The following is a 12953-nucleotide window of genomic DNA, read 5'->3' as shown; positions in this document are numbered from 1 at the left end:
ACAAGGTGTATCGGTATGCTGATACCATGTTCCAAAGTGCATGAAGTTGTTCAACACGAATTCACATATCTTTCGGGAGGAGGCGTAGTCAGCATCAAACATCGTGGTTCCGTTGCCACCGAATCGGCCGACCATTGTGGAAAACATGAAGGGGCTATCTGGCCCACTGGTGGACCAGTTGTGCAAGGCTCAAGACCCTCGTCTAGCATGAAATCGAGCGGGATGTTGTTGCCCAAAGTTATGCACCAAGATACGACCTAGAAACTAGGCTGGCACCGGTCTGAGCGGCAAATGTAACAATTAGCAACATCCATTGGTTCACGTGGTTGTGGTCACCGGGAAGGGAGGCTTAGTTGCAATGGCAACATGCGGGCTAATGGGGGTGGGGGCTTTGCTTTCCGATTAACTTCAGCGACATCAGAGTTTATGCAGCCGGAAGAGGTAAGACGAAGGTATCACGAAGAACAACTATTGGAAACGTGTTAGTTGCAAGGACCCGACACGAAGCGTGTGGTGATCTCCCGGCCACACTTTGATGGTCATCTGTTGCCAGGAATAGGACATGGCCATATGTTTGAGAAATCCCGGAAGAGTTTCGGTCGTATCACAACCGTTGAGTGATCGTGGCACCACGTATGATCCTACTGCGTAATCAGATCGATGTTGCTTGGACATGGTGAAGCGATAGATCAGATTCGCCTGCATATGTACATGCAGTTCGGGACTACTGCAAGCACAGCCTGGGATTGGAGAAGCATGAGGTATTCGAGACCGTTCTGCGGTATTTCCAGGAATGGAAACACGTCTTTCATTGGCTGCATTTGGAAGAGGAAGATATGTTGACGAGATCCCATTGTCAGGAGTATTAGGATCACTAGCCGCCGTAATGCACTCCAGAAAGCGAATTGCAGGATCCACTATGGTATTATGTATGTAGACCTCTCTAGACAGTTCAAAAGCATTGTGGGGTGGTCAAACGGCCCGTTCCTACTGACGTTTTCGGGGCCATCTGGTTGAATCGGAGAAATGGCTGATAACTCTTAAGCTCCAATGATGTTGTGCCATCACCTCAGTGAGGCGAAGTTCCACTAGGATATTACCCGACGGATTCATGTATTCCTAGAGGATTCGTTGATGTCGATATCGACGTCACCGTATTCCCTTTGAAGATGTTGGGTCAAAGCAACTATCTATTTTGTTGGTGTTGAGATGTTGGTGGGATTTGCAACTTGATGGTTGCTGATATTCGGGACTTCTCGGGGCTTCGCCAGGAGATTGCCATGGGGGATTGCCAGCCGCCGAACCTGCAAGGTGCATGTGAATGTGATTGTGAGAAGAAAAAAATGTAACATTAACCATATGTCTACCATGTGCGCGATTTCTTGCAACACTATTACGGGTGGTGAGACATGAGATAGAGTTGCCGGCTTGCCTTATTACCGTTCGAATAGTACAACACGGGGTCGTGCCATCATTCATGACTGGCTGATTCACTCTGCCGTACCCTTGGGCATGCCCACAGGTTCGTGTAACCGATAATGGACCAGTCAGGTAGGAAACCCCACAAAGAATGAGATACTGGCGACGCTTCAACGACAAACAAGGCGCGCAGTGCAATGAAGTGCCTGAATACATGCATCCTAGTACAAGTAGACTTTTGCAGTCATGGCTAGGAGGTGTGGCTACGGAGCCGAGACCATTCAAGATCCAGTCGATTGGAGCCGCTTGGCGCGTTAGACTTCTGAATGACAGATGGTCTGAAAATTTAATCAAGGCACATTTGTACTGTGTACTGTAGTAGTCCGGTCTACTAAAAATGTTTCCTTCAAATCTTAGGGCCAAAGCTACCCCTCCCCCGCCATAAGCTCTTCTTTTGGCTGCCAGCAAATCTCGTCCATTGGAGGTGTCTTCGTCAGAAACCATTAGGCTGGTATGAGGTTTCATCTCCCCAATAGCATCAACAAGTTTTCGGAGGCCACAAGCTTGTATCATACCTTCCGCTTGAAATGGTCCGGAAGACGAGGGCGTGTCGTGCATTATCGGTTTGCTAAAATGTTGCACGAATGACGCGACTTCATGAGCAACAGGTGTCGGAATTGGGATAATTATAACCAGAACGCGCTGGCCCCAGTCAGCGCCTATATTACACAGGCCTCACGTCATCCATCTCTCGACCATCGGCCGCCCTGGGCGTTCCGGGGCTCACGCAGCTTACAGAAAACCATGATACCCAAGAAGTGCTGTGTCGCGAAATCCAATACGTAATAGTAAGACAACCACGACGGTCTCGAATGTAGTCTTGACAATAATTCCCCGATAAATGCAAAAGTAATGTACTAGACTTCCTACTGTAGTATTAGAGAGGCCGCCCGATCGATGCAAATGCTATCAACGCTCAATGGAACAAGTGTACCACGCTAATCAATAGTACCAAGTACCTTCTCCAAGTAGGTATGCAGAGGACGACGGTCTATGCCATTCACGCATTATAATTTGAAGCTAAACTTTATAGGGCTCACACGTGTACCATGGTGGAAACAATGAGAAGTATCGAGTAATCAACTTCTGCAAGATCACAGACTAGTCAGCTTGTGAGGTTACTTTGGCTTTGAAGTCAAAGCAAGAGGATGTTCCAATCCGAGCATGGCAGGTATAGTCGTGTTGTACCTGACGGTTGATCAACCACGAATCACTAATGACCCTCGGAATGGAGGGACTAGCCGACAGCTATGTGTGATAACGGCTTTGTCGAGCAGTCAGGCTCAACAAGCTTGCTGGTGGATATAGATCGGAAAAATCGAATGTTGACTCGGGCCAACGGCTCGTAGAAATGATGTGGAAAAGACTCGATGAAGCTCTGCAACCTGCGTGGCTTGGAGCTACCCATGCGATTATGTGAGTTGCAGCCAATGGTCACTGACGTGCCAGCGAGCTGGGAAAACAAGAAGGCCCGGGATCGCGCTTGGTTGGCCCGCAAGAGCGAAGTTGCCGTTAGATCCCTGTTTAGAAACGGGACACCACGCTCTGAGCTCTGACGGCTGCACAGGATGCGTTATGTGCAACACCAAGAAGTGCCCCTGTCAATCCGGTTGGATATTCTGTAGGGTTGCCCGGAAAGTTTCGAAGATGAGGCATCCATGCTCTCTTTCATTTGGCCTCGAGCCCCAAAGCTAGATCCCTTTTTGTGACAAAAGAGCACGGGATACATTACTACTTGAACATCCCCTACCTACTCCTTGGATGTTTAGATCTTGATCGAGTCGTGAGACAAAAAGGATTGTAGCTCTCCCCAAGCCACAGACAGGCCACCAGCTCCCATCTGCTACAGTAGCATCCATCAAACTCCTCATCTATTCCCTGCATTCTTCGACACATGAGAAGACCACAGAGATTAGGTAAGCTGCAGATTATTTCCTTACAATGTTATGACGACACTGTGTTTGTGCTTCATCCCCCCTCCCGGAACAAAACCTCCAGGGCTCCTGTGCCGTGCATATACACTGGAGTTGGGAGACATTTCTATCAGGCCCACAGTCCGATGACCTCGCAAAGTTAAGATATCGAGGACTATGCAGCGGTATCTGTGTTCAAGCTCGGCAGTTGACCCACACAGCCTTTAGCGGGTATAGTCACCAGCATAGAAATTTGGAGAAGATTCGCAATCATCAGCTCAGTTCGTTCAGCAGAGCATAAGTAACGGAGGCCAAGACAGGGAAGGAGGAGGGAGAGGGAGATGGAGAGACAAAGCTAATGTCTATTCCTGTATGGTTAGAAACACAGACCTCGTCGACTGGCCTCCGCCTACCACGCCTTGAAGATCCTTTTTCAGCTCAAGCCCTGGCATCATCAGCGCTGGTTGTGGCTTGCGATTGCTGATCTGCCATTCCCTCGTCGAAAAAGCACGGCGGCGCACGCTAGAGTCCAGAGCCAAAATTAGAGCGTTTTACGTGGGACAGGGCTGACTTCTAAGTTCTCACCAAGTGAGTAATAACTAAGGTACGTAACCTACAGTACTTAGCAAACACGCGCATGCCGTGTCGTTGCTCAGGGCCCTTGCTGTCCTTGCCTGCCTACGTCACATCTCCATACTCTAGTTTTTTGCAAGTTGCCTATTCTGTGGAACTCGACGGCATATCATTCGACGAAGCGCCTCGATTTCTACTTTGTCTGTCCGAATGTGGATCTTTCAAGCCTTTTTTTTTTCTTGCAGGCTTTCGTTATTTTGACATCAGAAACATTACCCTAGACAAGCAAAGCTTCAACGGCAGGAGCTAACCCAATATTCTATCCTCTACAGAGTCACAGTCGTCTGCACATAACTTTTGGCACCACACTCGCAACTCCGTTCTTGCACACACAACCCATTTGGAGTCCATTTACTTGCATTCCAGTCGCATACGTTATCCCGCAGGCCCAGTTACTTGAACAGAGTCTGTTATTTGCGACATAGCTTTCCCATATTCAGAAGAAAGGGAACAGAAGAAAAGAAAGAAAAGGCATAACCCCCCGATTGAGATCAAACCCCGCCCATTTTCGAACAAGTGGTGGTTCGTCACCCAACTGCACTACACTGCTCTGCACAGCTGCCAGCACCCAAGAGACCCGGACAGATGATTCGTAGTTGTTAGCATACAACTGCATTCACAACTCTTCCGCATACATATTGTGGTCTCTTCTTGTCGATCCCCTGTTCTCGAAAAACGCTTGACAAGAGGTTCCTCTCCAGAGACTGCCCGCCATGACGGTCTTCCTTGCTTCGCTGTAAGTGGATAATGCAATGCGGTTTTTTATGGGCGTTCCTTGGGGGCCTTTCCAGGTATCGTACCGGGCTACCAGATACGGTGCAGGGCTCCCGATTAGAAGCAAGCGGAAGCACTAGAGTTCTAAGCCTTGGCTGCAACATGTTCGCTAACAGTTTGGTCCTCCACCATTAGCTTTCTACCGAAGACGGTTTATTTCAAGCTGCCCGATGCTCCAACGAAATCTTCGTCCAATGGCGGACGGCTTGCTCGACAACCTACCGCAAAAACATTGAACACCAAGGCCACCGCCAAACCAGGCAATGCGCGACCAGTTCTCGATACCCGGCCGAGTCTATTCGCGCCACACCCAGCCAACACTCCACCCCGCACGCCAACAGATGATGAAGCTGTCATTTCCGACGACGGGCTATTTGTGAACGAAGACGGTGTCCGTATCCATGTCTTGGACGATGAGAACAGCACAAACTTTGGCCCAACCGACAAGGAATCTCCTCAATGGGGTGCCCGCCAGAACCAGCCCAAGTCGAGAGCCAGCTCCCCTCCGCCAGCGTCGTTGCTCGAGCACTCCCGGACCCTGCAGAAGGCCAAGGAGCTTGGTCGTCAGGGTGTCGTCCAGCCGCGCGCACAGAGAAGCGATAGCCATGATAGAGTCTTCGCCAATGCTAACTGGCGTATCGTGACCTCGGATCAGGGAAATGGCGGTCTGCGCAATGCCGCCGACGCTGCCTATCGCGATGGTTATGATGCTGACTACACCTGGGTCGGCACGCTAGGCATGCCTGTGGATGCCCTGGAGGCGACGCAGCAAAAGGAGGACATCCACGACCGGTTGTTTGCCGAGTACAACATGTTGACTGTCTTCCCGTCCGACAAGGACTTTGATGGTCACTACACCCATTTCTGCAAGCAAATCCTCTGGCCAGTTTTCCACTATCAAATTCCCGACAACCCAAAAAGCAAGGCATATGAAGACCATTCCTGGAAATTCTATGTCAACCTCAACCAGGCCTTTGCTGATAAGATCATCAAGAACTGGAAGCGCGGCGATACCGTCTGGGTTCATGACTACCACTTGCTGTTGGTCCCAGGCATGGTCCGTCAGAAGATACCGGATGCTAAGATTGGTCTGTTCTTGCACGTTGCATTCCCGTCATCGGAGGTCTTTAGGTGCTTGGCTGTGCGCAAGGAGCTCCTTGAAGGCATGCTGGGCGCCAATCTCATTGGCTTCCAAATTCCCGAATACACTCGCCACTTCTTGCAGACGTGCAGCCGGCTCCTGAAGAACGTCGAGGCAACTCCACAAGGTATCCAGCTTGACGACCGCTTCGTCAATGTCATGAACCACGCTATTGGTATTGACCCAGTCAGTCTTAATCTGCATCGTCAAGAAGCCGAGGTTAAGAAGTGGATCGATGTCATGAAGGACCGCTACAAGGACAAGAAGCTTATAGTTGCTCGCGACAAGCTCGACCATGTTCGAGGCGTTCGCCAGAAGCTGTTGTCCTACGAACTCTTCCTCAACAAGAACCCGCAATGGAGAGACAAGGTTGTCCTCATTCAAGTTGCCCTCTCCACGAGTGAGAAAACCGACCTTGATGCAGCTGTCGGCGACATCGTCACTCGGGTCAATTCAGCTCATGCCAATCTGGCCTATCAGCCATTGGTCTATCTCAAGCAGGACATACCGTACTCCCAATACCTGGCTCTTCTGACCATCGCTGATGCGGTCATGATTACAAGCCAGCGTGAAGGCATGAACTTGACCTCGCACGAATTCCTGGTATGCCAAGACGGCAAGATTGATGAGAAGAAACATGGCTCTTTGATTTTATCGGAATTCACAGGCACCTCGTCGCTCTTCGGTGGGAACGAGCTTACAATCAACCCCTGGAGCTACCGACAATGCTCAGAAGCCATCCAGAAGGCCTTGGAGATGTCGGACGAAGAAAAGGCCACGCGATGGGGCAAGCTTTATAGTGCCGTGGAGCACCACACTGGTGGTCACTGGTTTACCGAGTTCCTCACGCAGCTCGATCGCGTCTATGACGACCAGAATGATCACGCCCAGACCTCTATTCCTCGTCTTAATTTGATAAAGCTCGATGCTGCTTTCACCCGCAGTCAGCGTCGCCTTTTCTTCCTGGATCTCGAAGGCACATTGATCCCTAACAACCCGATGAGTTCGATGATTCCCATGAATCCTCAGGTATGTCAACATACGTGACTCCTTACACCACCTCTATATAAACTGACCATCGCTTCAGCGCACACTCTCTGTGCTCAATGACTTGGTGGAAGACCCTCGTAACATGGTTTACGTCATGTCGGCGAAGCGACCACAGGAGATGGACCGCCTCTTCCGCCTGGTACCCAATCTTGGTCTCGTTGCTGAGAACGGCTGTTTCGTCAAGAATGCTGGTGCCAACTACTGGGCCGAGTTGGCCGATCGTAATGCGGTTGCCGCCTGGAAAGAATCCGTAAAATCCATTTTGAACTACTACTTGGAACGCACACCTGGCGCGGTGATCGAAGAACGGCACTGTTCACTCATCTTCCACTACAAGGATGCCGATGACTTTGCCATGGCAGAGCGCCAAGCCAGCGATTGGACTGGTCACATCAATGAGTCCTGCGACGAACAACGGGTTCATGCTACACAACTTGAAAACTCCGTGGTTGTTGAGTCCATTGACTGGGACAAGCACACTGCTGCGGTAGAGGTCTATAAAGAACACATTGAGAACGCGCCGTATGCCGACAAGGCTGGTCCTATTGACTTCCTAATGGTCATTGGTGATGGTCGCGAGGATGAAAAGGTTTTCAAGTGGGCCAACGAACTAGGCCAACAAAAGGCTGTGGAAAAGGTTGTCACGGTAGGCTTAAGCAGTCGCAACACCGAGGCAACTGCTACATTGACTCAAGGTGTTACTGGCGTCCTTGTCACTTTGCAGAAGCTGGCTAGTCATTCCTAGTCGACATGGTACCTAATGATATTATGCTGTTGAGCACATCTTGCATGCGCTCACTTGTCAAATGTGACAACGGATGTTACGATAAGGTTTTGTATCAGTATGGGAGGCTTCGGCCAGGCGTTAAGCGGTGGATGACGAGTCGCAATTCAAGAGTTATGATGGCATGGTTAAAGCATTCAGAGATATCACGCATGACTAGACCGAGAAGCAACTGGGTTCCTTTTTTTTTTTTTTCCTCTTTTTTTTCACTTTTTCTTCCGATCAAAGAACATTTCCGGCGGATTTCCTGACTATTAACTACGGGAAACTTTCAGCTTCCAAGAATATTAGATCACCTGTAGCAGGTCTGGAATGATACGTTCCTGTATAACACCGTGTGTCAACCTGTTTTCAACGACGCAGTAACTATCATTACATATTTTGGTCTTTTATTTTTTATTTTAAAGAGAATCTCATGTGAGGGATATGACGCACGTGACATCGTGCAAATGTGCTAAATTGGATGGTGAATCAATACATTTCTACTGCTTTACTACCTTGATGCATATGCCCGATGTGGTCTGTATTCACGAAATGGCAATTATGTACGGTAAGGAATGTGTCTTAATGAAAGAAGTGATTGAGACCATGACCATCATTAATTCTCGTGATTTCGCCCATTGAACGTAAGCAAAACATTGGTTAAAAATGACATCAAAGCAGATAAAATGTAATACGGCTTTCGAGTTCACCCTCGCCGGTACGTGTGACAAGCCGGCCGCGGATCGGTGGCCAGGAAGCGCGAAGCACCGACAAGGGTGGCTCCACTGTAGCAACCGGCTCTGATTGGTCCGAGGCGAAAGGCAGATTTACCAGCACTACCAACCGCCCTCGCAGTCAATCGCTGAAGATGCTCGCGATGCCGTGCTTATAGGGGGTCTGCTTTACGATGGACTAAACAAGGCGAGTCACGACAATCAAACGGTGACACGACAGCTTGGCTGAGCCGAGCTGAGTTTGTGCTGGCGTAATGCGAACTTTTCATAGGCAAATCGTAATAAGCCTCACAACATATAAAAGCAGACAGCCTTGGTGGAGGTCTGATGTTGGTTTGCTGTGACCATTCATTAACACGGACAAGAATCAATACAATCCCAACCACGAACTTAGTCGAAAATCGACTACGGACATCGATTTCATAATTATAATCACAACAACCAGTCTGGGATTCTTTTACATCACTACAGATCTCACAATGACGTCTGCCATGGACATCCCCGTTCTTATTGTTGGCGGAGGACCCACTGGTCAAGCGCTCGCTTTAGAGCTCTCAGCCCAGAAGATATCCTACAGGATCATCATGAAGGATGCGCAACGCTCTCCATACAGCCGAGCTCTCGTGGTCCAGCCCCGGACACAAGAGCTGCTTAATCGACATGGCGACGTGCGCGAGCTCCTCTCCACTGGGTTTCAGGCGCGCGGAACCACCATGGCGGTGAATGGAAAGCGGATTGCCGACATGGACGCAGACTTCAATGGCATCACAACCACCCGGTTTCCTGGGCCCATGGCTATCTCGCAAGCGCAGACGGAGAAATATATGGACGACCAGCTTAAAAAGTATGGCAAGGCTGTCGAGATGGGTATCGAGGCTACGAGCATCACGCCCGACGCGGATGGCGCAACAGTGATCCTTGTCTCCCAGGATGGAAATGAGGAGGTCATTCGTGCAAGGTACGTGGTCGGCGCTGATGGAGCCCATAGCGCCGTCCGACATGCCGCCAAGACCTTGACCTTTGAGGGAGACGCATATCCGCAGGAGTTTATTTTGGCGGACGTGAAGATCAAATCAGACCAGCCGGCCGACCGAGCTTATTTCTGCCTATCGACAGGTGTATGTGTCGTTCTACCGCAGCAAGACGGACTAGCACGTCTGATCGTGTCGCGCCCCGACCAACCACGTGAACAAGACCTGACCCTTGAGGACTTCCAACAATTCTTGGATAAAGTGTATCCAGGACATGCTGAGATCTACGATCCGGTCTGGATCACATCGTTCCATCTGCATCACCGCATAGTTAGCAACTACCGCGAGGGCCGCCTCCTACTTGCCGGCGACGCCGCCCATATCCACTCCCCTGCCGGTGGTCAGGGGATGAACACCGGAATCCAGGACGCCGTGAACCTGGGCTGGAAGCTGGCGGCGGTCCTGCGCGGCGAGAAGCCGGACTCATTCCTCGACACCTATGACGCCGAGCGCAGACGCGTGGGTCAGTACCTGCTGCAGAACAGCGACAGGCTTTTCAGCTTCATGACGTCCACAAACACGTGGTTCCTATGGCTTCGCAACCTCATCCTGCCCTGGGTCTTGCCATGGGCAGTCAGCAGTCCCCAGCGGGTCCTGAAGAACTTGACCTTCATGACCCAGTTTCGCATCCGCTACCGGAACAGCCCCATCGTCGGTACAGCGCCGGGCTTTGACGGGCCCGTCAAGGGTGGCTACCGTGCTGTCGAAGGCAGGCTCAGAGGCCCCGAGGGCCAGGAGAAGTACCTGCAGGACCTGCTGACACCTGAGAGTCATCACCTGGTGCTCTTCTCCGGCACGGGCCCTGGTGCTGCCAGCGAGGGCGATCTGCACCGCGCGGAAGGCGCCTTTCTGGAGTCAACCCACACGCGAACCAAGGTGCACACCATTGTTGGCGACGGGCAGCATGGCGGGCAATTGGGGTGGCGGGATGTTGATGGCGCTACTCATAGAGATTATGGGTTCCAGAGACCGGGTTACGCCCTGGTGAGGCCAGACAGCTACGTAGCTCATATTGGACCGCTGTCGTCGTTGAACGAGCTCATTGCTTGGTTAGGATGATTTTCTGGCCTGGACGGGGGGAGTCTAAGGTTTGGAGTTTGGCGTCATAATCTCTCATCTCAAAATATGTAACATGTATATGGCGATGTTTTATGAATGCATCAATCCGTTCTGAATATATTGGAAAAGTTTTATGTCCTTTGGTACCCTGACAGTCCTTCTGCAATGCACTGCTCTGTCTTGGCTGCTTCTCGCTTAGGCAGGCCACATCCTAAGACACAACGTCGGACCACGGTTGGCCGCAAGTGACCAAATTCGAACAATACCAGACAACGGCATTTGACCTCGACACAAACGTTGAATCACGGTTGGCTTCCTTGGAAAGAAATTACCTAATTTTTGTTCTTCGTGGATAAATAACATCATGGCCAGGATTTAGTGTCGGGCTTCCAGTTCCGTAAACCCCAAACCGGCAGGGTTACGCGTCACCAGTCGAGTGTTTTTTCGGAGGAGAATCAATCATCGTTTAGGAACTCAGCATGCATGTTGCGGAGAACTGACCAAACTCAGACGTATCATATGGCCTGGCGCTGGGATCCAGAGGCTTTGATTTCAACTATTGCAGCGATGTCGTTCTCGGCGCACCCTGTTGTCGTACCATGAGCATTTGCAACAATCACCCAGCAGCACTTCCACGAATTCCTGGGGTATGTCAGGAGAAACAATCATGGGCGTATCCTGTATGATACTCCAAAAGCTTAGGCGTAGCGACAGGCATAACTTATAATGGCCATTTTGCTGAAGAAAAGAAGAAAGAAAAAGTAAACAGAGCAAAGTTATTTGCACCGCAATAGTCCCTCTCCTCTTCTACTCCACCAGTGGCACTAGTATTATGGCGCTAAATTGTATGCCCATATGGACACTCAAACAGCGTATATTTCTCTTCCTGATTATCGGACTTCTTCTCGTTCTAAGCTCTCATTACGCCAGTAAGGTACCATCATCTCTCCTAACGTTGTCATCTCCAACCATCATAACCCAACCGGCGCATCAAATCTCCCTGCAGACAATAGACCTTTCATCACCCTCCTCGCCCTTCATCGCCTGGCCGCTCGCCCGCGTCTGTGCTGAGGCGACGTTCGTGCCGGGCCTGGTGTTCATATGCGACAACAACAGCGGTGGGCCGGGCAATATCCGGAACTACATCCTGACGTGCCTGCGGTATGCCATCGAGGCCGGGTCCACCTCCCTCGTCCTGCCCCGCATCCGCTCCCGGTCTGTAACGGACTTGTCCAACATCCACGTCGGGTACCAGGGCTTTGGGTACATGTTCGACGCGGCGCACTTCCGGCGGGGCCTCGCATCGGGCTGTCCTCAGATCGACGTATACGGCCGGGTCGAGGACGTGCCGCACGTGCTGGAAAAGGTGGAGCGGGAGGGTCTGTACGATGTCGAGAAGATGATCGAGCGGATCACGCCGAGGCAGGATTATGGAAATCGGGTGGGCTGTGACCAGAGAGACTTGAACAGGCATACGGATCGGTTCGGGGCGCGGTTTCGGGACTGGCTGAACTCATCGGTGCTAGAACGAGGGATGCCGGAGATTTCTGTGCAGAGTCCCAGGCTGATAAGATTGAATTGGGGCGTGCTGTTCGACTGGGAGGTTCTGAGGGATGGGCCAGAATTTGTGGCGACGTTTGGTGGGTTGTTGCGATTTAACGATGAACTGCTGCAGCTCGGACAAGCTGTCACCAGAGCTTTGAGAACTGAGGCGTCCTTTGTGGAAGGGTCACAGAGCGGACAAGAGAAAAATAGGTTCTTGGGAGTCCACTTGAGGACGGAAGCAGATGCGTTGAAACAATGGCCGAGTTTTGAAGTGCAAGTGGCCGGATACGTGAAGGAGTCTCAACGACTGGGTTTCCAGGGTGGCATTGCATATCTTGCATCTGGCAGTGAGGCAGAAGCCATCAAGTTCAAAGACTTTGCCCAGTCCGAGATGCAACTTCAAGTCCGAACGAAGCATGACCTACTCGAAGTTCGTGACCTCGAGAAGTTACAGAAACTCAGCTGGGATCAACAGGCTGTGGTCGATTTCCAAGTCTTGCTGGCGGCAAACTACTTCGTTGGCGTTAGTCCAAGTAGTTTTAGTGTCAATGTTGCGTTGAAACGGCATCTGCACACCACTAATTTACGTACCAGGCCTTGGAAAGTCGGCGGTAAAGGCGATGGACAAAGTTGGCTCGTGGGCACATATGACAATTATTGGGACGATTGGTTGTTCATGTACGATGGGATGTGGCCATGACAGCGGACCATTCACATGGAACGAATAGTAGATAGCAGATAAATACCAAGTCATTGCGCGTAGATTGTCGCAACTTTTATAGGATAACAGTGTTCGATAGTGACTTTTCTGTAAATTGTGCTGCATGG

At 50.7% G+C, this 12953-nt stretch overlaps 4 protein-coding genes across 4 annotated transcripts; 3 read left to right on the top strand and 1 right to left on the bottom strand.

Annotated features, from left to right (window-relative positions):
• Window positions 1-927: 927 nt before the first annotated feature.
• BKA67DRAFT_54075 (uncharacterized protein) lies at window positions 928-2524 on the bottom strand. The gene has a single exon (XM_046100820.1). It carries the CDS (start codon window positions 2035-2037, stop codon window positions 1150-1152), a length of 888 nt encoding a protein of 295 aa, XP_045964641.1. The 5' UTR covers window positions 2038-2524; the 3' UTR covers window positions 928-1149.
• A 2214-nt stretch (window positions 2525-4738) lies between these two features.
• On the top strand, window positions 4739-7735 carry BKA67DRAFT_530600 (family 20 glycosyltransferase; the record flags this gene model as incomplete). Its single annotated transcript, XM_046099265.1, has 3 exons — window positions 4739-4761; window positions 4935-6969; window positions 7028-7735. 3 exons carry the CDS (start codon window positions 4739-4741, stop codon window positions 7733-7735), a joined length of 2766 nt encoding a protein of 921 aa, XP_045964640.1.
• Window positions 7736-8596: 861 nt separating this feature from the next.
• On the top strand, window positions 8597-10996 carry BKA67DRAFT_53951 (FAD binding domain-containing protein). Its single transcript, XM_046100650.1, has one exon. It carries the CDS (start codon window positions 8970-8972, stop codon window positions 10578-10580), a length of 1611 nt encoding a protein of 536 aa, XP_045964639.1. The 5' UTR covers window positions 8597-8969; the 3' UTR covers window positions 10581-10996.
• A 416-nt stretch (window positions 10997-11412) lies between these two features.
• BKA67DRAFT_653680 (uncharacterized protein) lies at window positions 11413-12825 on the top strand (the record flags this gene model as incomplete). The annotated part of the gene is made up of 1 exon (XM_046106413.1): window positions 11413-12825. One exon carries the CDS (start codon window positions 11413-11415, stop codon window positions 12823-12825), a length of 1413 nt encoding a protein of 470 aa, XP_045964638.1.
• Between the last annotated feature and the right edge of the window lie 128 nt (window positions 12826-12953).

The sequence above is a fragment of the Truncatella angustata genome, assembly GCF_020726525.1.
Source record: "Truncatella angustata strain MPI-SDFR-AT-0073 chromosome Unknown BKA67scaffold_1, whole genome shotgun sequence".
Classification (NCBI taxonomy): domain Eukaryota; kingdom Fungi; phylum Ascomycota; class Sordariomycetes; order Amphisphaeriales; family Sporocadaceae; genus Truncatella; species Truncatella angustata.
This window is presented reverse-complemented; position numbering and strand designations above follow the sequence as displayed.